The sequence below is a fragment of the Aquarana catesbeiana genome, linkage group LG03, assembly GCF_042186555.1.
Source record: "Aquarana catesbeiana isolate 2022-GZ linkage group LG03, ASM4218655v1, whole genome shotgun sequence".
Taxonomy (NCBI): Eukaryota; Metazoa; Chordata; class Amphibia; order Anura; family Ranidae; genus Aquarana; species Aquarana catesbeiana.
Window position 1 is genome coordinate 643,679,297 of NC_133326.1, and position 27,351 is coordinate 643,706,647.

The 27,351-nt window shown below is 44.1% G+C and overlaps 1 protein-coding gene across 2 annotated transcripts in view; it reads left to right on the forward strand.

Moving 5' to 3' along the window:
- Nucleotides 1–27,351, forward strand: part of PDE4A (phosphodiesterase 4A) — a 494,628-nt gene that overhangs the window by 238,898 nt on the left and 228,379 nt on the right. Inside the window, exon 1 of one of the 2 annotated variants that reach the window (XM_073622565.1) lies at nucleotides 571–1,413. The exons of the other annotated variant lie outside the window; for it this stretch is intronic. Coding sequence (XP_073478666.1) covers nucleotides 1,145–1,413 — 269 coding nt within the window. The 5' untranslated portion in view covers nucleotides 571–1,144. Of the gene's footprint in view, nucleotides 1–570; nucleotides 1,414–27,351 lie in introns of those variants that run through there. 2 annotated transcript variants of the gene reach the window in all.

Here is a 27,351-nt window from a genome sequence, read left to right on the forward strand (position 1 = left end):
AAGAGGAGTAAAGTTGAAGTGGATTTTTTTTTTTTTTTTGCTGGGATGCATTTATTATTATTATTTTTTTTTTTTTTGGCAAAAGTAATTCTCCTTTTTTTTTTTTTTTTTTTTTTGCTGGGTGTTGACGGTTTTCTTTGTGATTTCACAGTTTTTACTCATGGCACTTCTCTCTGCTTGTCATTTCACACCTTTTGATATTTTGGTCTAAAAATCCAGCAGCAGAAAAACAGCAAATAGAAAGCAGAAGGGCACAATGGAACACTGGTTTTCTCCAGCGGCTTTATAAGTAATAACCTGAGCGTGTATATACCCTTTTACGGTTTATAATCACATTTCTACCTCTAGTGACAAAACTGCGGATGACACATGAATCAGATCTTTGAAGAGGCAGCGATCAGATACCTCTCCTAGAAGAAGAGAGCACAGTGTCTCTGAGTCTCCTCTCCAAGTATCTGTCATTCTGCCCTCCTCTCCTTCTCCCCTTTCCCCTCCCTCTCTCCTTCTCTTGCTTATCTGCTATTCCCCTTCTTCTGCTTTTTGACAAACGGAAACAGCGTGGTCAAACCGAAGGCAGACGGCCAATACCTTGAATAAGTTCTCGCCTTCACTCAGGATCAGAATCACGGGAGGGACCCCTTGCAAGGCACTCATTGATCCCAGATCAAACTTTATGTCTGAAGCCTCCTTGCTGAGAATACACAATCAGGACCTGCACCTTGCTCCCATGCCGTAATCACCTGTTGAATCTTGTCTACAAGAACGCAGAGACTTCAGGACTTAACGCGCCACATCCCACAGATGACTGCAGGAAAATAAGGAAAGATATACATATATATATATTTCTATCTCGTGCGTGAGATCTCTGAATTGCTCATCTCCCACTTCTGATCACGCATCCTTCCCCACAATTTCCATGTGTTATTTATTTCCCAGGATGTCTTGGGGGAAGGAATAGATCCTGAACGTTGGAAACACACAGGAGCCAGCCCTTGGTTGTCCTGTAGAACGCAAACTGTACGCTTGACTTTTTTCTTTTTCAACTTTTACCGCAAGCCTCTGCTGGATTTTATCTCCAACAGATCTGTCACTTCAGCTTGAAAATCTATATTCATACTTCTGCGCTTTCTGTTTTACCCTCTTGATGGAGAAATCTGAGCCCCAGGCTGCCTCCAGCCAGAAAAAAGGGATTTTACCGGTGATCCCGGAGCAGACCCCCAGGATGACCGCACACGAGGACGATGCTTTCCTACCGCCGATGGCCGAGGAGCCGGCAGTGGCGCGGACAAAGATGCAGGACCGGACCCCTCACTCACCTGTCTTCTTTCCCTGTTCTTCTCCAACGTACTTGAAGAAGCTGCGGATAAACAGGAGCATTCAGGAATTCCGGAAACATCGAAGTCTGCAGTTTTGGTGAGGGCTTTGTGTAGGATGTTTCATTCATTCTTACTTTTTATTGTGTGTAACTTCATCATTTTAAATCCTTATTCCACCCAAAATTGTTTTAAGTATGGTTGGATAGATGGAAACTGTGTTGCTTTGCTTGCCTCTCGGGAATTCCACTGGGGAAATGCCCCTGGTACTCTTTTTCCAGACTGCCTCCACATGCCGTGCGGTGTCCCTCCTTCTGTTGAGTTCTGCAAAATTCTCAATGTCTAACTCTTGATCTTTACTTACATTGAACATGTTAAAAACAAATTGTGTGCTGTTAGCCATTTTAGGCTACCATAGGCTCAGTAGAGACAGTCTTTGTTACTGTTTAGTAGTCCCAGTTCATATACATAATGTATACTGTTTGTCAATCGTATTTAGGGAACACGCCTTTTGTCACACCCCTGGGCTGCCTATAGTGCATTGTGAGACATCACTGATGTTAACCCCAAATGCAAACATTGTACATTCCATACATTGACCATAGTGTCAAGCAGGGGCATTGCCAAGTCTACAAAAGATCTGGGGCTAGAGCCCATAGCAGCGTAGTAAAGAAAGTCATACGCTTGGGCGGGCATACACATATATATACAGTAATATACGTGTGTGTGTATATATATCCCCAGAGAGCCCCCCACTTACATCAGGGTCCCCAGAGAGCCCCCTTACATCAGGGTCCCCAGAGTGCCCCCCTTACATCAGGGTCCCCAGAAAGACCCCACTTACATCAGGGTCCCCAGAGAGCCCCCACTTACATCAGGGTCCCCAGAGAGCCTCCTCCTTACATCAGAGTCCTCAGAGAGCCTCCCCCTTTCATTAGGGTACCCAGAGGGCCACCCCCACTTACATCAGGGTTCCCAGAGAGCCCCCCTTACATTAGGGTCCCCAAAGAGCCCCCTTACATCAGGGTCCCCAGAGAGCCCCCCTTACATAAGGGTCCCCAGAGAGCCCTCACTTACATCAGGGTCCCCAGAGAGCCTCCTCCTTACATCGGAGTCCTCAGAGAGCCTCCCCCTTTCATTAGGGTACCCAGAGGGCCACCCCCACTTACATCAGGGTTCCCAGAGAGCCCCCCTTACATTAGGGTCCCCAAAGAGCCTCCCCCTTAAATCTGGGTCCCTAGAGAGCCTCTGCCTTAAAATCAGGGTCCCCAGAGAGCCTCTTCCTTGCATCAGGGTCCCCAGAGAGCCCCCCACTTACATAAGGGTCCCCAGAGAGCCTCCCCTCCCCTTTGGGGACCCCTGCAGAGACCCGGAGCTATTGGCCCCAGATTCAGGGCTGTAGCCCCAAAAGCCACCCCCTAGCGACGCCCCTGGTGTCAAGTAAGCTCATGAAGTATATGTACAGTAGATGCTCCTTAAAAGTTATCAAATGATCTTTGTGACAAATCAAATGGTTATCTAGATGGATTCTGGATCTAGAATGCCATCTTTTATTTATTTTTAGCCACCTCATCCCCTAGTGTAGCCTTTCTCATTCTTCTCAGCACAGAGGAACCCTGGAAATAACTTTCCGGTCTCAGGGAACCCCTGCTAAAAATGTCTATATCTACAGCTCGTTATGCATTAATGTGATGGTCAGTAGGAAGAACGCTCCTTACACTTGTGGGTATTGGGAAGAATTACCCCCTTACAGACCTAAAAAGATCAATGGTGTCAGTGGGAACTTATCTGAGAGGCCAAATTTGCTAATTGCTCAAGGATCCCCTAGCACCCTCTGGAGAAACCCTAGGATTCCATGGAACTGTGGTTGAGAAACCCTGCCTTAGTGTAATAAAATAAAAAAATTTGCTGGAGTTCCACTTAAAGTGTGCTCCTCTCTGAGCAACATGGTGTGATGGTGACTATAATATAATTACTGTTTATTTGATGTCTGTGACCCAGGTGGGGGGTTCACCCTTCATTCCTGGTCTTGCCAGAGTTCTAATTTCAGATAAACTGCCAGTTTCTCTTCTTTGGAATGCCTGTTCTATATAATACTATGGATTATATTCACTAGAAGGCTGGTGACTGGTGACTAGGGAACTGGTGAAATAAGATCAAAGAAGTCTAGTGGTATCTCCCAAGATATATATCTAGAGTGGATTTACGAGAGGACCTAAGAAAGTTTTCCACACAGTGAAGCGTTGGTTATCACAACAAGGGCTGGGGAAAAAAATCGATTTACATCTTGAATCGAGTTGATTCAAAATTTAAGCAAATCGATTTTTTTAGATTTTTTCTTTTTTCACTGCGCCGGTCCTGAGGAGCTGCGGGCTAGGACTAGGCCGAAGCCGCGGGCTTGCCTAAAAACTCCTGCCTGCAGCTCCTCAGGACCGGCGCAGTGAAAAAAGAAAAAATCTAAAAAAATCGATTTGCTTAAATTTTGAATCGTGAATCGAGTTTTTTTTTTTTTTTTTTTTAGAAAATTGCCCGGCTCTACACAAGGGTTGGGGGTAACCCACATTGCAGCAATAATGGCCCAGAGGGGAATTAACTCTTCCCCAGTCTATCAAGGTAAATAAAGGGCACTGAATGGAGTTCCACTTTAAAGTGGAACTTCAGTCATTTTTTCATCTTTCCATCTATTAAATCTTCTGCCCTTGTTGTTTTAACTTTGGATAGTAAAACATTTTTTTTTCTGCCAGTAAATCCCTTATACAGCCCACTTCCTGTTTCTTGTCTGGAAAAAAGCCTAGGTTTATGACATCATGCACAACTCTCTCTCACTCTTGTGAGAGTTTGCCAGGAAGGGAGGGGGGATGAGTCCTAGGAGGGCCAATGAGAGCTGCAGAGCTGGAGGTGTGCCTCTGTGTGTCTCTGTAAATCCAGGAAGTGAACAGGCAGCAGCTTCAGCGGCCCACAGTTAAAATGATTGCAACCAGACTCGGTGAAGGGAGATTTCTGCAGCATATTTGGTAAGTACAGAGTCACAATATATATAAAATAATATGCAAAGTGGTTGGAGGGAAGCTTCGGAATGGCAAAGATGTTTTTATCACAAATTATGTGAGCAGACTGCAGTTCCTCTTTAAAGAAATGTTCAAAGTGTTCAAAGTTCCTTAAACATTTTTGACTCGTGCTAAAACTATTTAGGAAATAAAGTATTCAAACTGCTGACGGAAGTTCTCTATTAAACTTGGCATAAAGGATGTGGGTAGTAAGTACCCTGTTGACTGTTCCCTGGCACTAGCATATACTTTCCAGCTTCCTTCCATGAATGTTGCCATTGGTTGCTGGGGAACCAGCCTTGCAGCATTATTGTGGTGCTTTGGCATTAGCCGGTGCTGTCTGGGACTGTTTTGCTCCTCCTGACACTTTGATAACTGTTCTAGTCTGGGGTTGGGGCACTCGAATTTTCCAAGAATTGGCTGCATGAGGAAGGCACCAGAAGCCAAAAGCCAGCCTGGGGAACTCGCTCCAAGTCAGATGTTGTAGGGTTGATCCGTCTGGTAGTGCTGTCCCTATCAAGAAATACAACAGTCAAATGGGGTGTCAGGGATAGGGTTGCCACCTTTTCTTCAAGTCAAACCCGAACACTTTAGTGGCTCAAAGCATTTTTTTTTATAGTATAAACTATACATATATTTTGCTATTAAATAACATTTCTAATCATATGTAGTTAAGAACAAGAGTCCACCTTGACATCAGAATCCACAGAGTTCCCCTTTTACATCTGAACTCACAGAGTTCCCTTTCACTGTAAGAGGGGACTCTGAAAACTCTGATGTAAGGGAGAACTCTAACATAAGGGATGCTCTGGGAACCCTGATTTAAGGGGGAACGCTGAGAACTCTGATGCAGTGTTTCTCAACTCCAGTCCTCAAGGCGCACCAACAGGTCATGTTTTCAGGATTTCCCTCAGTTTAAACAGCTTTAGTAATTACTAAGGCAGTGAAACTGATCAAATCACCTGTGCAAAATAGTGGAAATCCTGAAAACATGACCTGTTGGTGCGCCTTGAGGACTGGAGTTGAGAAACATTGCTCTGATGTAAGGGGTGCTCTGAGTACCCTGATTTACCTTAGTGTACTTACTCATAGACAGGAGAGAGTAGGGAGGAGACTTCAGTCACAGACAGGGACGGATGGTGAGCTCACTCACCCCTTGGCAGTCAGCACCTCTCATCCAGATGTATCGGAAGCTGCTGGACTTCAAATTTCCCGCCCCAACCTACTTTTCTGTTCTGAGGCACAGCGCCGGGGATTGGAGTGTGGGCAGACACAGAGGGGTAGGGGTGGGGGGAAGAGGTGCGGATCGCGTCCTCTCTCCTCTCCTGTCTGTGTGTGTGTTTGGGGGGGGGGATTGTTAATGCTGGCTTTGGGCAGTGTGAAAGAGTGTAACAGACACTCTCAGCCTAGACAACTGCAACCAGCTACCTTGCTGGGAAGCCATAGTCCAGTCTAAAAAATGTGTCCGGGTTTCAGGCAGTCTGAAACCCGGACGCATGATTCCAAATCCGAACTGTCCGGGTGAATCCTGGACAGGTGGCAACCCTAGTCAGGGAGTGGTGGGCTCCAAGGCTACAAACTGTCATTGATGCAAATCTCAGTATACTCTAGCTGCCGTCAGTTGCAAGGGAACTTGATTAATACTATATGTTTGCTTGCATGCTGAAAACTTTCTGGTTCTGCATTGTCTGTGTTACTGAAGGTTTTTCTTTTGATATTCAACCGATAATCCAAACCCATTTTTTCGTGGCTTTTAAGTGTTAAAACAGAAAAAAATTGGAACATCAGAAAAACGCAGCTCAATAAACATGGTGTGAACAAGGCCTTTTTGCTCCCTCTCTAGATGTTTACTTACCTTGCAACTGTGCCATAGACTTGTATAAGCTGTGACTTCAGTGATCTTTTGCTTACAAATGGTGGCTTCTCGTGCACCAGGCAGCTGAGCAAAGTGGCTTAGGAATGAAGAAAGGGTGATTAGATATGTGTTTCTGAAGACAGGGAGAAGTATGACCAAGGCTCGTTTGGCTCTTCAAGGCTCTCCTGTGACCCAGATTCAGCTTTAGCCCGCTGTTGGCTGAGCACAAAGCCGTTTCAGGCTGTGCAAGGATGCCACCTAGGGTTGCCCCCTGTCCGGGATTCACCCGGACAGTCCAGGTTTTAAATCATGTGTCCTGGTTTAAGGCGGACTGAAACCCAGACACACTATTCAGACTGGGCTGTGGCTCACCAAGTAACCAAGATAGTCCCACACAAATCCGATAGTCACACATAAAATTGTTGCCGTACGGGAGCTGCGGGCGGCTGTCTGGGGATAGGTTGGGCATCACTGGGGGGCAGGACGATGATGTCAGCGTGAGCAATTTGACCACACTCACTGTATGCTCCGGCATGCTGTATACGCCACATCACTATTCTCCTTAGGGCACCCAAAGGTATCCCAGGCCTCATAGGTGTGCGCAGCCTATTGCATTAGGGTGTGCACCCCAAATCTCAAACACACGAACGCCACCTGCCGTCACAGAAAGGAGGTTCTGGTGGTGGGAGACAGTTGATAGGGAGCATATTATGTTACGCCCTAAATATGGGTGTAACGTGTTCCTAGTGTTGAACCTAGCCTTTAATATAATGAGGGCATTTACACTGGTCACTGGCACCCTCAACCACCCACCTGGTGCTGTCCCTGGATAATGCTAATGGGGTGATTAGGGTGTGCCCAGGCACACCTGGCACAACCTGTGCGCACGCCTATGCCAGGCCTCTAAAGTGTTCAGGTTTGGCTTAAAGATAAGGGAGCAATCCTAATCCTGATAATTATGTTGGGATGGACCCAGATGCCCGGCCAACAGCTGGCTCAGGCTCTCAGTGTGCCACTGAGAGCCAGAGCCAGCCTCTCCCACCCCCTCCACAGCCCAGCCCTCCAGTGAGCGCTGGAGGGGCAGAGCACAGAGCCAGTGACTGACAGTCAACACTCTGTGCTCAGAGCGGACCTGAGAATTGAGTGATCAGCGGCATTTGATCATTTAGTTCTCGGTGTACAGCTGGTGGGGGACAACTGTAGCATCGGATAAATGCTACAACCATCTAGGTGAGTATGCATGTTTTTTGGGTTTTTTTACATTCGCCCTGGTTGAGCAAAGCACAGGTTTGCTTTTGAGGCCGGGTTAAGGGAAAGGGTTAAATGCTTGGAAGCATTTTAGTGTAGGATAGATTTACTACATATTGACGGCTATGGCAGTTGTCACTTGTTCTCAGTGCCAAGAGCCACTCCCTGAAAACCGCACCAAGAACTACTATACCGCCTTTCCATTAGCTTGTCTTAAAATACACATGTAGTACAAATAGTATACTGTATATAATGGGAAATACATAAATGTAAGAACAGTGTGGGAGAATTGACACTTTCCTTCAGACTCTCTGACACGAGGCCACATTGTTGTAAACCAGAAGAGTATGGGAAGTAGCTGCTGGTTGGTTCCTGCAGTAATGAAATTCATTTTTTGTAAGTCGGAAATGTGAAGAACTTCTGCTCAATGCCTCTTGCTCCTCACCATTTCAATGCCAGTAGGTAGGCGTGTCTATACTTGTCTCGGTGTGGTTATTCAGTAATCCGACTGTTGAGACATTCTGATTGGATCTATGAAATGTCCACTTGTCTCTCAGCATATTTCAGTAGCTTTATATTTTACAAAGTTTGAATTTTAAAAAAGGATTCGATTTCATAAAAAGTTTTCAGTTTTTATTTTAAATATTCTTCATTAAGTTTTTACGAGTAGGCAGGAATAAAGGCATGAGAATACAACCGGCCAACCATTGGACACATCCAAAGTAATAACATAGCGAACTAATGTTCAGAACAGTCCAGTAGAAGTAGTAGTACATAGAGGCTAGAGCAGGGGTGCTCAACCTTTTGAAGAGCAAGGGCCACTTAAGTGATTTGGTGCCGGTCGTGGGCCGCAATGAAATGGTTCAAAATTTTTCATTTTGAATTTTGAATAGCACAATGAAAATTTTCCTCCTGAAGCTTCTGAATGCCGGTGGGAGGGAGAGGTGGAGAAGCCATCTTTCAGCAGTTGCAGGAGGATCTTCATTGTGCTATTCAAATAAAAAATCCTACATTTTGAACGGTTTAATTTCATTGCGGCCTGCGACCGATTACTAAATCACTTAAGTGGCCCTCACTCTTCACTCTTCTTCTCGCTCTAGCATGTATGGATCGGTTCCTGTATATGTTGCCCCTGCCGCCCCTCCTGTCCAAGTGTAAAACAGAATTTGACAAGAAGACCGCACAGGCCCACCGGAGGCCCATTGCAACCCCTGACTCTAGATCAGTGATTTGGGGGGAGGGGTTTGGTAAAAAGACATCTCAACTATGGGGTTTTACTGCACCCCCAAACCACAAATATAAACAAGCCTTGAGCCCTCTATAAGGCTGCTTTCACACTAATGCGCTGCGGCTTACCTGCGCAGTGCACCTGCAGCTTTCCTAAGGGTTAGCTGCTCTTTGCCATAGACTTCTATTATATCTTGCAGGGGTGGTGCACACCAAAACTCCTGCATTCAGTTTGAGGTTGAGGGTCACATCAGAGGGCTTGGAGGGCCACGGGTTGAGCCCCCTGTGCTAGAGCATTGCACATTTGTCTTTTAGTGTGTATTATAGTCAGTTTTTTTAGGTTTGCTCTATTGAAGCATGCAGAATATAAAAAGTAGAGTGAATAAAATGTTTTATATAATTTTAGTAGCAATAAAACTGGCCATAGATATGACTTTTGGATAGATAAATAGTGCATTTTTTTATACAATTATATAGATCAGACCAAAAATGAGGGACAAATGAGGAGGAAAGAGGGACAGAGGGACTTCGTTGGACAGTTGGAAGCTATGACACAAGTGAAGTGGATGGAGGAATGTGCCATTGTATTCTGACAGCCAGGACTGCTCCGCTGTTAGATTACACCGATCAGTGGTTGCTGAGAACAAGCAGGGGTGCCCACACATGGATCGAAATTTAGCTAGTCCCTGCTGAACTGACTGAAGTTTGATCCATCTATGGCCTGCTTTAGTGAGTGTAATTCATCAATAGAAAATAGTCCCATGTGCAAATAAAAACTCAATGAAAGAAAAAATGAATAATTGACGTGTGTGCATCTAGTATTTAAAGTGGCTGATGTTGACACCATGACAGTCCCACCCTAAAGTAGCTGGACTATCTCGGTACTGATTGACAACAGTATACAAATTATATAAAAAAAGGTTTATTGCAAAAAGGAAAATACATAGTATACTTATTAAAATTAGAAAACAGAAGCTCAGGATTTCCCCAAGAAATATCTGTTGTTATAACATATAGAATGGTCTGTGTCTCGACTAGTTTCGCGGGGTTACCGCTTCCTCAGGAGGACCAATCTATGAAACAGATAATATAATAAAAACACAAGTACAATAAGTACAATAATCGTAATACAGCATGTAAAAAATGGAAAAAATAACCAAATTATAATATAAAGGACTAGCTTACCCTATAAATAGGTGATCATGTGCCAGGCCACCCCACTAAATCCCCCCCCCCCCCCCGGCGAACAAGGGGGATTGTGCGGAATTACTCTAAATACCGTAAGTAGAAAGCATACACAGATATGAAATAGGTGGGGGGGCCTGATGAGTAGGCTGGTTTGAAGATACATGATAATTGTCAATTAACATAATAAGGGGAGAAAAAGGGAGGAACGAGGGGGGGAAAAAAGGGCGGGGAGGAGAGGGAGGGGGCAAAGAAAGGCGAGGGAGGAAGGAGGGAGAGAAAGAAAAGAGTGGGCAGAGAAGGCAGGGGAAGGAAAACTGGGGGGGGGGGGGAGAAGGGAAGGGGGGAGGAGAAAGCCAAGGAGGGAAGGGGGGAGAGAGAGAGAAAGTGAAGGAAGGAGGAGGGAGCCAAGGGAAGAGGAGGGCGATGAAGGAGGAACCAAAAAAAAAACTCCATTTTGTTTCTTTATATTAATTTGGATGATGGTACGTATCTAAGACCATTCACCTTTTATCACATGAGGCTATACTCTAATCCTTGCATAGTATTTAAAGTGATCCTGTCAAGTCTCAAACAAATCCTAAATCCAGGTGTCTGCTGTAGAAGAGGTATTAGACTCACCTCTCAGGCAGCATATGCCTTCTAACTTCCCTCCGTTTCAGCATTGAAGCTTCCAAACAGTATTCTTCAGCATCCAACACTTCCAGGATTGTTGCTGTGGTTCCTCCACACCCTATGTCACTACAAGGCACTGCAACCCATTCAGAACATTATTGAACGCCCCACCCACCACCAAACTCTCCCATTACCTAGACCAGGTATGCTCAACCTGTGGCCCGTGGAGCCATCTGATGTGGCCCATGACCTCAAACCTATGGCAACCCGCAAAGCCTTCTTTAGGTGCACGCCGCTCTACTGAATGACTGCCAGTCCTCCATAACCTCACCGGCTGTCATACACAAGCCGTTATTGCGGCTGACTCCCTGCGCTTCTCCTTCCTAACACATAGACACGTTGAGAGGAGCCTTTAGCGAGTGGATAACATCTAGTGGCATCGATAGAGGGGTTTTGAAGGTGGATTTTCACAGTTGTGTGATGAGCTTGGTATCATTCTCGGAGCATGTGAGTGCATTATGTGCCATTTTATCTTTGCTTAATAAAGAAGTTTATTGCACTACTAGAGCATGTGCTTCCCTAGTCTGTTGTTTTTTGTTCAGCTCAGAGGTCTACAAACTGCCGGTCCAGTGGATGTGGCCCTTTGCATACCTTTATCTGGCTTTTGGGGCACTATTCCTTCCACTGATATAATGCACTCTTTCTCCAACCGACACCAATGATGGGACACTATTCCTTCCGCTGATACCAATGATGGGACACTATTCCTCCCATTGATGGGACACTATTTCTCCCACTGACACCAATGATGAGGCACTATTCCTTCCACTGATACTAATGATGGGCCACTATTCCCTCCACTGACACTAATGATGGGGCACTATTCCCTCCACTGACACCAATGATGTAATTTTTTTTTTTTTATTCCCACTGACCACCAAGCCTTTGGCACTGTTTACTCCCACCAATGCCAGGGCAAATTCTACTCCCACTGGCCACAGTCTGGCCCCCCCTAAAGTTTGAAGAGCAGTAAACTAGCCCTTTGTTTTTGAAAGTTTAGAGACCCCTTGTTTAATTTGCCCACAGTCTCTGTTTTGGCAATTCAAGAGATGGCTGCAAAGACCCTGATATAGCGACGGCTGCAGCACTGGTCCAGAGCTTTTTTGGCTGGTCACACCAGAGCATAAGAGTGGGATAAATGGTGATCTGGCTAATAAAAAATGTGACTTTTGTGAATGAATAGTGAATAGACATCCAACAGGGATAGTTCTCAAGGAAAATGATGATCCCGATGGTTTAAAATCTTCATTATGTTATTCAAAATAAAAAATTTCATTGTAGCCCGCGACCGGTTACCAAATCACTTAAGTGGCCTGCGCTCATCAAAAGGTTGAGCACCCCTGACCTAAACTCTTATCTCCTGCCATGTACCAGAAGGGCAAGGCTAATCACCCCCCCCCCTCCAACATACACTAAAGCCTTTGTATTTGGGGAAACAAACCTGGGCAAGCACCTACCTTTTCATGTCTTTATGTTTGCTTTAAAACTGAACTCCAGGCTAATACAACAGATATATTAATGCTGAACATGCAAACATACAGTAAGATCTTGATTTAGATTTAGCCTGTAGATAAAGGTGAAATACATGAGCAATAGACACGTACAACTGGCATCATGTATTCATTTATCATGTTCTAAATGAATGAAAATGCACATTTTTCATACAGAGAAAGTAAGTACACCCCATACATTTACCACATAATTTCAGATCCATGAAATTAGAATCTGGTGTTCCAGGTTAGGTGCCAACAATCAGAATCTCCTTTGGAAGTTAATTAGACCTCAGACGTCTAGGGTCTGGTGTTCACTTTGCCATTGACGTGCGTGGTGTCATAATGCCAAAATCAATAGAACTCTCTAAGGCCCTCAGAAAGAAAGATGTGAATGTCTATAAGTCTGACAAAGGATTTAAAAAGACAATCAAATGATTTGAAACAAATCACTCCACTGTAAGGAAAATAACCTATAAGTGGCATAGATTTTAAACAATGGCTAATTGGTTCAGAACTGGTCAGTCCAGCAAATTAGTCCCAAGAGCTGACAGTTTGATGTTTAAAGACGTCTCTAAGAACCCTAAAATTGATTGCAGGATGTTCAGATAGCTCTTGCAACAGTTGGGGTCAAAGTGCATTAATCTGCAATCAGAAAGAGATGGCACCAATTCAACCTGCAAGGGAGGTGTGTTAAGAAAAAGTCTCTTGCCAAAAAAAAAAAAAAAAACCCACATCCGAGCAAGATAACAGTTTGCTATTGAATAGGTAAAGACCAGGCCTTCTAGAACTGTGTTCCTAAACACTGATCAAAGATAAAGTTTTCAGTAAAAGTGGACACGCTTGCTGTAAACTGAAGACAGTATTTGAGGGGACCACAAAAAAACAAATTTCTGACTTAAATCTAAGGGTATGACCCCATAGATTTCACAGGTTCATGCTGGGACCTGTAGTTCTTCACTAGTTGGGGTGGGGGGGGGGGGCGCAGAGGGTGTTACATCTTTAGCTCCAAAACTGTCAACAAAATTGTCAAGTGTATAGATAGCACAAGGGGTGCAGCAGCAGCTTTTCTGGAAGCCGCTCCCCCGGAGTTTCAGCCCATTTCATAAAGCCCAGTGGAAACAGAGGGCTCAGCTGTGCTACACCAACACACACATACCGGGGTGAATGGCACCGAAGCCTGGCGGGCCTGGGGTTCAGAGAGCGTTGGACTGTGACTGGTGTCATACAGTGGGACGGCGGCTCTGCTACGCCTGGAGAGGGGGGTTGAGCAGAAGGTGTGTCCTGGGTGGGGCTGTGCGGCTGCTCGGTGTCAGTTACAGTTCCACCGCAAGCTGATACACAGCAGGCAGCCTCACATCCAGTGACAGCTAGGATCCCTACTGTATTCCAGATCACTGTATTGTCCCGGAATGAAGGTGCCCGGGACCCGGGATAGACCTGCAAAGTGTGGGACTGTCCCGGGCAATGCGGGACTGTCCCGGGCAATGCGGGACTGTCCCGGGCAATCCGGGACATGTGGTCACCCTAGTTCAGATATGGTGAAAAAAATTTTTGCACATGACTGTATGTATTTTATCTGTGTTTTTAGCTGTGTACTTGGAGTTCAGTTTTAAAACTGCAAGTTAATTTTAATAAAGAATTGATCCTAGTATAGAAACTTACCACACATCCGATCTAAAATGACCTCCATTGCTTATGGCTTATCTAATCTTGTAAGTCTTGCTTCAGGGCAGCCAATCTAATGCAGACTCCCCTTGTAGTGGATATTGTAATTTCAGGCTCTCAGGCCTATATCTCTTCTCTAATCTCTCTGTGTATTACTCGATATAAATGGGTCAGCCTTGGCCTCTTGGCTTCTATGAGAAGCAGAGCGTCTTTGGGTGGAATTGACGTGTTTCCTGCAGCCGCAGTGCATGTTGTTAGTATGTTAAATGTGATTTAGTCTCTATCTCTATTACATATCAGATGCATGACATGATATGTGGTTAGCAGGGTGTTCCTGCTTCTTCTACGACTATGAGCACATCTCTGTTTATGATTCCTATGCTGCGCCTCTTCATGGTGGGAGCTTGTTATATATTATGCCCATTATCTACCATAGAAATTACCTTTACCCTGTAGATGGAAGTAATGTGTACTTATCCACCCACTCACAGCCATGTATTCATACACACACACGTGTGTGTAAGTGTGCCGCACTAGAAGGCGGTCCAGCCCAGCATTTGCACAATCAGCCTGATAGTTTCCATTGCAAAATCGAAAAGATTGATTTTTTTTTTTTTGGCCGATAGCCGACTTTATCCCATAATAGGAGCAGAGACAGACGCACTACTGCATGCTTCAAGTGAACTTGTCGAGTTAATAAAGTTATTACACTGGCGTTGGGGATGCTAAGCAGACAGGGGAAAAGCATTGATTGGTCTGAAAACAAAAAGACGCAACAAGGCGCACTGACTACAGTGGTGCAAGAGCGTAACCTCTATTAGATTGTAAGCTCTTGTGAGCAGGGCCCTCTTAACCCTGTTGTATTTTTTTGTATTGTAACTGTATTGTCAATTTGTTGGCATTATATAAATCCTGTATTATAATAATAATAATAATAATAATAACTATAGCAGGCCAGAAGTGATCATCCTCCTTGTGACAGTTCACAGCGCTGACAGTAAAAGGCGTTTGTCATATTGGGCAATGTTGTGATGAAATAGGAGATGAAGCACACAAGGCCCGGCTTGTGGGGGTTACTTGAGGGTACTTCAGTACACAGTATTGGGGGGGGGGGCAGGACTAGGTAAGGCCAGCATAACAAGTGGGGTGCAAAGTTCCAATAATTCACATAATAGAAGTCCAGGGCCTGGAGGACTACAAGCCCCAGTGACCAGGCAGTCCTGTAGTAACATACAGGGCAGTCCCAGCAATTCTTAGCAGTACACAACTAGAACACAACCATCCCAGTAATCCTCAGTAGTGCACAACAGAAAGAAAACCAAAAATCCCAGCAATCCTTAGTATTACACAACAGGAAGAGAACCACAAGTCCCACCAATCCCTAGCAGTACACAACAGAAAAAAAAAACACAAATCCCAGCAATCCCTAGCAGTACACAACAGGAAGAGAACCACAATGACCAGCAATCCCTAGAAGTACACAACAGGAAGAGAACCACAAGTCCCAGCAATCCCTATCAGTATACAACAGAAAGAGAACCACAAATCCCAGCAATCCCTAGCAGCACACAACAGGAAGAGAACCACAAATCCCAGCAATCCCTAGCCGTACACAACAGGAAGAGAACCACAATGACCAGCAATCCCTAGCAGTACACAACATAAAGAGAACCACAAGTCCCAGCAATCCTTAGTACACAACATAAAGAGAACCACAAGTCCCAACAATCTTTAGTACACAACTGGAATAGAACCACAAATCCCAGCAATCATCAGTAGTGCACAAGAGAAGGAGAAACACAAATCCCAGCAATTCCTAGCAGTACACAACAGAAAGAGAACCACAAGTCCCAGCAATCCCTAGCAGTACACAACAGAAAGAGAACCACAAGTCGTAGCAATCCTTAGAACACAACTGGAACAGAACCACGAGTCCCGCCAATCATCAGTAGTGCACAAGAGAAGGAGAACCACAAATTCCAGCAATCCTTAGCAGTACACAACAGGAACAAAACCACAATTCCCACCAATCCTCAGTGGGGCACAACAGGAAGAGAACCACAAATCCCAGCAATGCTCCACTCCATCCCCCCCGTGCAGCTGCTTCTTTAAAATGGCAATCAGCCCATCCAGCCATGACTTCCTCTGTGTTTCCCACTGAAGCAAACACTTTGAGTCTTCTTAATCTTCTCAGGGCTGGGTTAGGACTTGTTTACACTTGTGGTTTCCTCTAAAGAGTGATCGGCGGTAGATAGCCCTTCCGGGGACACTTAAAAGGCGGTAAGGAGATGTTATGTTGCTTCCCCACCACCTGTTTTAACCCCTAAAAACCCGCACTACAATGCCACAACGACGTACATCGCATTCAGCCAAATGGGTCACGTTTGGTGGGCAGCACCTCTCATTGGGGGGTTATTTTGACTGTGTGAATATGGCATGTACCCCCCTGTCCTCTGCCTTTGTAACTTAAAGGGGAGCAGTTGGGAGGTGATAAAAATGCAGCTCAACTGCAAACTGTAAACCTGGGAGTCATTTACTAGGCAGCAGCACAGAATGACTTTGGCCTTCTTTACTTTCAGTGGTAACGGCAAAACAAAATCAGGGGGAGTTTTCCTTTAAGTTTTTTTTTTTATTCCATGTACACTGTATTGTCAAAAGTATTGGGACACCTGCCCTTACATGAACTTTAATGGCATCCCAGTCTTAAGCCTCGTACACACGATACGAAAATCAGAAGGGGATTGTCTGTTGACAGGCTGTTGTCCGAAGTTCTTACCGTTAGTACGCTCCTTTCAACAATTGTTTTCCAATTTTCGGCCAATAAATGTTGGATGACAGGCTAGTACATTTTTGTCAAACCACAGCTCCGCATCAGATTTTCGTATGGTCAGTACACAAATCCGTCACACAAAAGTCGAAAGAACAAACACACATGCTCGGAATCGATGCTCACCAAACACAAAATTAGTAGAAGGGGCCCAAAGGGTGGCGCTCAAGAGCAGAAATTCCTCGTAGTACGTCACTACGTTCGTGTTTGTGGCACGACAATTTCTGTATCTTTAGTATACAAGACAAGATCCCGGCACACCCCCTTTTGACAAAAATCAGACGCTCGGTTGTCCAACAATCGTACCGTGTGTACAAGGCTTTAGTCTGTAGGGTTCAATATTCAGTTGGCCCGCCCTTTGCAGCTATTAGACCCCTTTCACATTGAGGCGTTTTTCAGGCGTTTTAGCGCTAGAAATAGCACCTGCCAAGCGCCTGAAAATCGCCTCCCATTCATTTCAGTGTGACTTTTCACACTGGGGCGGTGCGCTTACGGGACATTAGGAAAGTCCTGCAAGCAGCATCTTTGGGGCAGTTTGGGAGCGGTGTATACATCGCTGTAGAAATGCCCTGCCTATCGAAATGAATGGGCAGCCTGAAAAGCAATTTGAAAGCACCGCAACATGGGCACTTTTGTCCCCTTCTTCGGCCGCTAGCGGGGGTTAAAAGTGCCTTGCTAGCGGCCGAAATGCGCTGCTTAAACAGCGCTAAAACACGGCTAAAACCAGCAGCGCTTTATCGCTAACGTGCCCGCGGCTCAATGTGAAAGGGGTCTAACAGCTTCAACTCTTCTGGGAAGTTTGTCCACAAGGTTTAGGAGTGTGTCTATGGGAATGTTTGACCGTTCTTCCAGAAGCGCATTTGTGAGGTCAGGCACTGATGTTGGAAGAGAAGGCCTGGCTTGCAGTCTCAGCTCAGAAGGCCTGGCTCTCATTCAAGATTCTCCACCCCAAACTCGCTCATCTATGTATTTATGGACCTTGCTTTGTGTACTGGTGTGCAGTCATGTTGGAACAGGAAGAGGCCATCCCTAAACTGTTCCCACAAAGTTGGGAGCATGAAATTGGCCAAAATGTCTTGAAATGCTGACACCTTAAGAGTTCCCTTCACTGGAACTATGGGGCCAAACCCAACCCCTGAAGAACAATCCCACACCATAATCCTGCTCCAAAAAATGATTTGGACCAGTGCACAAAGCAAGGTCTATAAAGACATGGATGAGCTAGTTTGGGGTGGAGGAACTTGACTGGCCTGCATCTCATCTGAACCTGATAGAACACCTATGGGAGGAATTAGAGTGGAGACTGCAAGCCAGGCCTTCTCGCTCAACATAAGTGCCTGACCTCACAAATGCGCTTCTGAAAGAATGGACAAACATTCCCATAGATACAATCCTAAGGCTCGGTTCACACTAGGACGACTTGTCAGGCGACCTAGGTCGCCTGACAAGTAGCGTCCCGTTCAGTACAATGGAACCGTTCTAAGGGGAGCGACTTAGAAAAAGGTTCCTGTACGACTTCGGGGGCGACTTGGGGCGACTTGCATAGACTTCTATACAGAAGTCGTTTTGCAAATCGCCTGTGCAGTCGTGTGCAGGTCGCCTCGGTGAGGCGACCTGCAAGTCGTGCCGCCTCTGGTGTGAACCGAGGCTCAACCTTGTGGACAGCCTTCCCAGAAGAGTTGGAGATGTTATGACTGCAAAGGGTGGGACAAATCAATATTGAACCCTACGGACTAAGACTGGGATTCCATTACTTTTGACAATATAGTGTATATCCAGAGCCCACATAAACGTTACAAGACAACCTTTTTCTGCCGCTGTAGCGCCTTTAAGTCTTTTTTTTATTATTATTCTATTCTCTGTATTTCCAGAGCCCATATGAATGGTACAGGCTAACCTTTTTCTGCTGCTGTAGAGTGTTCAGTGGGCTGCAGGAATGTGCTAATGATATAATGTCAGTATGTGCAGAGCTGAACAGAGTACAAGAATGTGCTGTGTACCTAGTTAATCCCCCGCCCATGCTTTATGGGACATTGCTAGAAAACAGAAAGTGAAAATAATTCAACATCCTCGGCTTTACATGAAATCTTTACTAAAATTAGTGACGTCTTGCTGCGTCTTTCATTCAGACAAGTGGATGTCATAATACTCAGGAGGAAGGTGAGAGGCGGCTGGGATTTTGTTACCTGAATTGAGGTTATGGTCTTAAAGAGACCCTGTCACCGACTTTAAAATGGTAGTTAAAATCATCGAAAAATTGAATATTTTGAAGGGTTGCTTGTAATGTTCTTTCTTTTCCATAAATTATTTTATATCGACTTGTATTTTACCTTTAAACATGCTAGGAAAAGTGACATGCTAGGAAAAGTGCCTCCTCCCTTCTATCATGTCATAGCGTTTTCCTCTCCTTAGAGAGTCTGATTACTGTCTGTGCTGGCCCAGCTCTTCCACCACTTTCCTAATCTAATCTCCCTGAATAACCTTTTATGTAGCTGCAAGGAGTGAAGAGGAATACTATAGAGAATCCTTTTTTTCTCAGAGGAACCCTAAAAATATTTTTCAGGTCTCCTGGAAACCAAGCTTAAACCAATCATTTGAAGTTAGTGGGAAAAATAGCATCTACATTGGTGACCTGTGGGAAGAATACCCTCCTTACATAGGTGACCTGTGGGAAGAATACCCTCCTTACATTGGTGACCTGTGGGAAGAATACCCTCCTTTCATTGGTGACCCGTGGGCAGAATACCCTCCTTACATTGGTGTCCTGTGGGCAGAATACTCTCCTTACATTGGTGTCCTGTGGGAAGAATACCCTCCTTACATTGGTGACCTGTGGGAAGAATATCCTTACATTGGTGACCTGTGGGCAGAATACCCTCCTTACATTGGTGTCCTGTGGGCAGAATACCCTCCTTACATTGGTGTCCTGTGGGCAGAATACCCTCCTTACATTGGTGTCCTGTGGGAAGAATACCCTCCTTACATTGGTGTCCTGTGGGAAGAATACCCTCCTTACATTGGTGACCTGTGGGCAGAAAACCCTCCTTACATTGGTGTCCTGTGGGAAGAATACCCTCCTTACATTGGTGACCTGTGGGAAGGATACCCTCCTTACATTGGTGACCTGTGGGCAGAATACCCTCCTTACATTGGTGTCCTGTGGGAAGAATACCCTCCTTACATTGGTGTCCTGTGGGAAGAATACCCTCATTACATTGGTGACCTGTGGAAAGAATACCCTCCTTACAGTGGTGGCCAATGTGAAGAATACCCTCCTTACAGTGGTGGTCAATGGGAAGAATACCCTCCTCACATTGGTAGCTTATGGGAAGAATACTCTCCTTACATTGGAGGCCTATGGGAAGAATACACTCCCCACATTGGTAGCCTATGGGAAGAATCCCCTCCTCACATTGGTGGCCAATGGGAAGAATACCCTCCTCACATTGGTATCTTATGTGAAGAATGCCCTTCCTTACATTGGTGGCCTATGGGAAGAATACCCTCCTCACATTGGTAGCTTATGGGAAGAATACCCTTTCTTACATTGGTGGCCTATGAGAACAATACTCTCCTAAAATTAGTGGCCTATGGGAACAAGACCCTCCTTACAGTGTTGGTCACAATGCCACCTAATTACACAGGTTCTGAGGCTAATTTAATGCAGATAAGGCACCAAGTGCATTTAATTACCATCTTAATCAGCCACAGAACCTGTGTAATTCATATGTGTTCGGGTTTAAAGAGATGAGGTGGCAACCCTAGTTACAGCTCAAAGAACCCCTAGTAACCTCTGGAGGAGGTTATCCCGGGGGAGTGGGAGGGGACATCCCCCCTCCCGCCGCCTCCCGCCGCTCTTACCGGGCCTCCTGTCCCACCGGGAGACCCGATCCTCGATCCGCCACTTCCGGCGGCTAGAGACAGACTGGCACGAAGCCGGAAATGACTTTGCTCCAATCTTCTCTCTGTACACACGGAAGTGACATCACAAAGTCACTTCCTGTTTACTTTTACGTTTTTAAAAAACATACAGTATTCAGAATCACTTTCGGCGATCTGAATACTTTGAAGTGCAATGGAGGGATTGGAGGTCTTTTAGACCCCCGATCCCTCCATAAAGAGTACCTGTCACCACCTATTACTGTCACAAGGGATGTTTACATTCCTTGTGACAGCAATAAAAGTGATCAAAATGTTTTTTTTCAAAAAACACAATGTAAAAAAATAAAAATAAATGAAATAAATAAAAAATGTTTTTAAAGCGCCCCCGTCTCCGTGACCTCGCTCAGCAAAGAAAACACATACGGAAGTTGCACCCGCATATGTAAACGGTGTTCAAATCACACATGTGAGGTATCGCCGCAATCATCAGAGTGAGAGCAATAATTCTACCACTAGACCTCCTCTGTAACTCTAACCTGGTAACCCTTTTTTTTTTTTTTTAAATGTCGCCTATGGATATTTTTAGGTACCGTCGTTTGTCGCCATTCCACGAGGGTGGAATTTTAAAACGTGACATGTTTGGTATCTGTTTACTCGGCGTAACATCATCTTTCACATTATACAAAAAAATTGGGCTAACTTTACTGCTTCTTTTTTTTAAATTCATGACAGTATCTTTTTCCCCAAAAAGTTGTGTTTAAAAGACCGCTGCACAAATACCGTGTGACATAAAATATTGCAACAATCGCCATTTTATTCTCTAGATTCTCTGCTAAAAAAAATATACATAATGTTTGGGGGTTGTAAGTCATTTTCTAGCAAAAAAATACAGACTTTAACAGGTAAACACCAAATGTCAGAAATAGGCTTAGTCATGAAAGGGTTAAACATCACCTTAAGAAAACTCTGTATTGTGAAACTGTAAAATCATACTAAATATATTGTAAAATTGTCAAAATGAATGCTTTGATTACATTTTTTATTTCTGTATTTTCTTGCAGGTAAGTGACACCCCAGCCTTCTTTTTTACCTCTGTTTGTTCTGCATACAACAATACTACAATATAAAAGGAGACATTCTCAGCTCTGGAACACAACAGATACATCTGGTTACAGAGACACTGTGTATTGTATAAACTCTAGTGGAGGTAGGTTCACCTTTATCTAGAATTGTCAATGTATTTCTAGATCCAGGTAAGTTACCTTTAACTGTCAGACAAGATATGATCACCTGTATCTAGAACAAAAAGTCTTTTTGTGGCAGTACAGTGCTGCGTTAAATAAATTCAATACTATGTACATTAAAGTAGTGTTTCTTTCCGGGGAAAATAGTTGTGGAACTATTGTGAGATGATTAGTGCCAGGAACAAATCTTACAGCCTAAGGCCATGTCACACTAGCGATCCTGTGATTGGTGACAACACGCCAGCGACATGATTAGGGCTGCAACTAACGATTATTTTCATAATCGATTAGTTAGCCGATTATTGTTTCGATTAATCGGATAATAACCTTAAAAAAGTGTGGTGTATAATTTAGTTAATATGTAAAGTATAAAAAAAAGGCAATTAATTCTTAAAAATCTAAATCTAAATATCCAACTATATGGTTAGGGAGCAAAATCTCAAATCTACTCTGAGAATAACAGATAAAAGAGATATACAGTATCTCACAAAAGTAAGTACACCCCTCACATTTTTGTAAATATTTTATTATATCTTTTCATGTGACAACACTGAAGAAATGACACTTTGCTACAATGTAAAGTAGTGAGTGTACAGCTTGTAGAACAGTGTAAATTTGCTGTCCTCTCAAAATAAATCAACACACAGCCATTAATGTCTAAACCACTGGCAACAAAAGTGAGTACACCCCTAAGTGAAAATGTCCAAATTGGGCCCAAAGTGTCAAAATTTTGTGTGGCCACCATTATTTTCCAGCACTGCCTTAACCCTCTTGGGCATGGAGTTCACCAGAGCTTCACAGGTTGTCACTGGAGTCCCCTTCCACATCTCCATGATGACATCACGGAGCTGGTGGATGTTAGAGACCTTGCGCTCCTCCACCTTCCATTTGAGGATGCCCCACAGATGCTCAGTAGGGTTTAGGTCTGGAGACATGCTTGGCCAGTCCATCACCTTTACCCTCAGCTTCTTTAGCAAGGCAGTGGTCATCTTGGAGGTGTCTTTGGGGTCGTTATCATGTTGGAATACTGCCCTGTGGCCCAGTCTCCGAAGGGAGGGGATCATGCTCTGCTTCAGTATGTCACAGTACATGTTGGCATTCACGTTTCCCTCAATGAATGGTAGCTCCCCAGTGCCGGCAGCACTCATGCAGCCCCAGACCATGACACTCCCACAACCATGCTTGACTGTAGGCAAGACACACTTGTCTTTGTACTCCTCACCTGGTTGCCGCCACACACGTATGACACCATCTGAACCAAATAGGTTTATCTTGTTCTCATCAGACCACAGGACATGGTTCCAGTAATCCATGTCCTTAGTCTGCTTGTCTTCAGCAGACTGTTTGCAGGCTTTCTTGTGCATCATCTTTAGAAGAGGCTTCCTTCTGGGATGACAGACATGCAGACCAATTTGATGCAGTGTGCGGCATATGGTCTGAGCACTGACAGGCTGACCCCCCACCCCTTCAATCTCTGCAGCAATGCTGGCAGCACTCATACATCTATTTCCCAAAGACAACCTCTGGATATGACGCTGACCACATGCACTCAACTTCTTTGGTGGACCATGGCGAGGCCTGTTCTGAATGAAACCTGTCCTGTTAAACCGCTGTATGGTCTTGGCCACCATGCTGCAGCTCAGTTTCAGGGTCTTGGCAATCTTCTTTTAAGCCTAGGCCATCTTAATGTAGAGCAACAATTGTTTTTTTCAGATCCTCAGAGAGTTCTTTGCCATGCGGTGCCATGTTGAACTTCCAGTGACCAGTATGAGAGAGTGAGAGCGATAACACCAAATTTACCACACCTGCTCCTCATTCACACCTGAGACCTTGTAACACTAACAAGTCACATGATATCGGGGAGGGAAAATGACTAATTGGGCCCAATTTGGACATTTTCACTTAGGGGTGTACTCACTATTGTTGCCAGCGGTTTAGACATTAATGGCTGTGTGTTGAGTTATTTTGAGGGTACAGTAAATTCTCACTGTTATACAAGCTGTACACTCACTACTTTACATTGTAGCAAAGTGTCATTTCTTCAGTGTTGTCACATGAAAAGATAGAATAAAATATTTACAAAAATGTGAGGGGTGTACTCACTTTTGTGAGATACTGTACTATATATACTATTAAAGTTTGAATCTGGTAAATATCATCAGACACAGATCACATTCTTTAATTAAAGAAAAAAAAAATGAAAGACTTTTTTTAGCAGAGACCGTAGAGAATAAAATGGTGATCATTGCAATTTTTTATATCACAAGATAATTGCGTAGCGTTTTTTTTTTATTAATTTTTTTGGGTGGGAATTTTAATGCAAAAAAAACACAATAAATAAGTAATGTTTTGGTAATATATAAAAAAAGATGTTATGGCAAGTAAATAAATACCTAATATGTCACGCTTTAAAATTGCGCACGCTCGTGGAATGGTGACTAACTACATTACTTAGAAATCTCCATAGGCAATGCTTTAAAATGTTTTACAGGTAACCAGTTTAGGAGTTACAAAAGAGGTCTAGAGCTAGAATTTTTGCTCCCGCTATACCTCATACCACACAGCAATACCTCACATCTGTGGTGTAAACACATATGTTTACATATGCGTGTGCGACCTACATATGCATTGGGGGAGGGGGTGCTTTAAAAAGGTTTCTTATTATTTATTATATTAAAACATGGTTATTTTTACACTGTCCCTTAAAAAAAATTTTGATCACTTTTATTGCAGTCACAAAAAATGTAAACATCCCTTAAAAGAAATAAAGCATGACAGATCCTCTTTATGGAGATATCTGGGGCCTACAAGACCCCAGATCTCTCCTCTACCCTTCAAAGCATGAGATTAGAAAAAAAAAAAAAAAAACATTGATCTCATGCTTTAAAAAAAAAAAAAAGGCTTTGTTTACATCTGCCCTAACCGGAAGTAATGAATGCTCGTCGCTTCCGGTGTATGGCCCTCCAGTTGTTCAGGAACTACAATTCCCATCATGCCTAGTCATGTCCGTGACTTTCAGCCTTTTACAATGCCTCATGGGACGTGTAGTTCCGCAACAGCTCAAGGGCCATAAGTTTGGAGATTCCTGTCCTAGACCATAGAGGTTATCTGAGACATTCTGGTCTATGATCAGCTCTGTGATCAGCTGGTGGAACCGCTGGATCGTATGCCAGGCTTCCTGATTGCACGGGAGAGCTTGGAGAGGCACCAGCTCAGATCACTTTTAAAGATGTAGGGACTCACTGGCTGAAATTTTTAATACCAGGGTTATGGCTGACAGCTGCAGCCATGGCCCCATTATAACTACTTGAACACAATCATATATATATATACCTGATTGTGTGGCAAGTGGATATACCGTACATGGTTACACTGGTCCAAGCTTGACAAATATAACTATGTAAAAATATCCTGTGCCTGTTATTCTTTTTAATTGAGGTCACTGGTGTGACATGGTCCTAAGTGATGGGAACCCAGCTTTGTTCACTTGAAGTAATAGGCTAGGTGTGTACCCTGGCAGACTGTGGCTGCCCACCTACCCACTGATTGTAGCCTTTACTAAACATTGTCGGATATACACCTGTACCTGGATGTTTTACAGAGTGCAGTGTAAAGTGTATGAATAGAACATGTTCCTTCCCAGATCCTTTGCACTGTGTTTGGCACAAAGACAAGGATAATGTGCGCCCCCGGATAGTCACCTGAAGGCAGCAGGTGGAAGAGCACCTTGCCTTCTGCTTGGTGTGATTAGGTGCAGCCAATCATCTAATGGCCCGTACACACGATCCGAATATCGTACGACAGATAGGTATGACTTTTTTCGCTTAATAGTCGCAAGTAGAAATTAAGTAGGTTACTAAAGTCACGAAAATTCTCGTACGACAAAAAAAAGTGATGGCATGTTTTATAATGTATTTGTATTGTATTTTTGGACAACAACTGTACTGACTAAACAAAAATCGTACAATCTGCTATCATACGAGGAACATTTTCGTGCTTGTCCGGTCCAATAATATCGGATGAATTGTCGTAATCGACTCTCGAAAGCTCTGTACTAATGATCCAATTATCGTACGATCGCGTCGAAAGCGTTATTTTTCGTCCGATTTTCGGATCGTGTGTACGAGCCATAAGACTTGCTAGGGCAGTGTGTCATAGCCCGTGCATACGGACCCATAGGATGCCTAACCTCTGACTTGTGTTTATGGTTACCATGGCCTTACTAAGAGCAAATGTAATGAATATATTCCACATTATGTATGAAAGAGGCTGGCGTTAATCTGATGTGCTTGGGGATCTGAAAATGTAGATAGAAAACATGCATGTTTGTCTGTATCAGATCTAATGCACTAGACCCAAAGCCCCAGGGATTGTGGGAATATGTAGTTTTTTTTCACAGTAAGTGTCAGTTCTTAGACTACAGACAGAGGTCATGCATTAACCTGTGCAGTGCCATGCCACGTGCTTTGTGTTTCAAATAGAAATTTCTGACACTGGAATGTGATGATTTACTCTGCTATAATCTGTGTGTACAGGGCAAGAAATGACACCATGAAACTTCATGATCAGTGCACATCTTATGCTGATGAAAAACACAAGGTGCAGATGGGGGTGGGGATTATAATGCCTATTCACAGTTAGGCTGAGTTCACACTGGCATTAAGAGCAGGCGTCTGAGAGGCGTTAAAAACACCCTTTAAATACCTATGCACAAAATATAATAGACAGCACATTGTGCTGTTCACATTAAGCGTTAGCGTCGCATCGCTTCAAAATCAAAGCCTCAAGTCGAGTCAGGAGGCGTTTGAAGCCTTTCAACGCCTCCCATTCAAGTCTATGGTAATGCTCCGCATTAACGCGCTGTTGCGGCGTGTTACAATTCGTTTATTTCTGCCACTTTGCATTATGGAGCAGTTTTAGCGCTCACCAAAAGCTACAAAAGCGCGCATAGGGTGTTTAGGGAGCGTTTTAACGCTTGTAAGATGCCCCATTCTAAAGCTCATTGACGCCTGTCTGACACCCATACTAACGCCATACAAACGCTATAGAAGCTGTTAAGCGTCAGAAATTTAGTCACGCGGGAACAAGCCCTTAACGATTTGGAATTGCGGGCTGAATCGCTGCAATTCTGCCCTCGTTGAGCAATTAGTGCAAAACATGCAACATGGGTTTTTGGTGTCATTCATTCTAAACGGCACCCCAAACATGGTGCGATTTTTCTGTGTTTGTCACGTGACAGAATCGTACTGCAATCGCAGCAAAACGCGACTTTAAAAATTGTGCGACACTTGACGCCTAAAAAGGAGCTTCTTTTGGAGCGACAAATGCGCATAGGGGCTGCCTATTGAAGTGAATGGGCTGCTCTATGTGTGACATGCAGAATCACTTAAAAAATCGTGTACACAAAATTGTGAGCAGGAATGCGAGTTCCCCCTCTATGCGAAGTGTGAATGGGGGCCTTAAGGGTTTGTAATGAAGAAATGATTGTGTATTGCTGCTTACAACCACAAGATGGCAGCATAGATTTAAGTTCTGGTCTGTGTTAGATGCCGTATGGCGCTATGAGAGGACGGAGTAATGCCTCATATACTTTCAGTAAAGTTTTTGGGCTACTGGCTTAAATTTCATCATCTGCAATAATGAAAGTCTGGCTGATTCTGTATTGAGGTCCGTTCATACTTCCTACACAT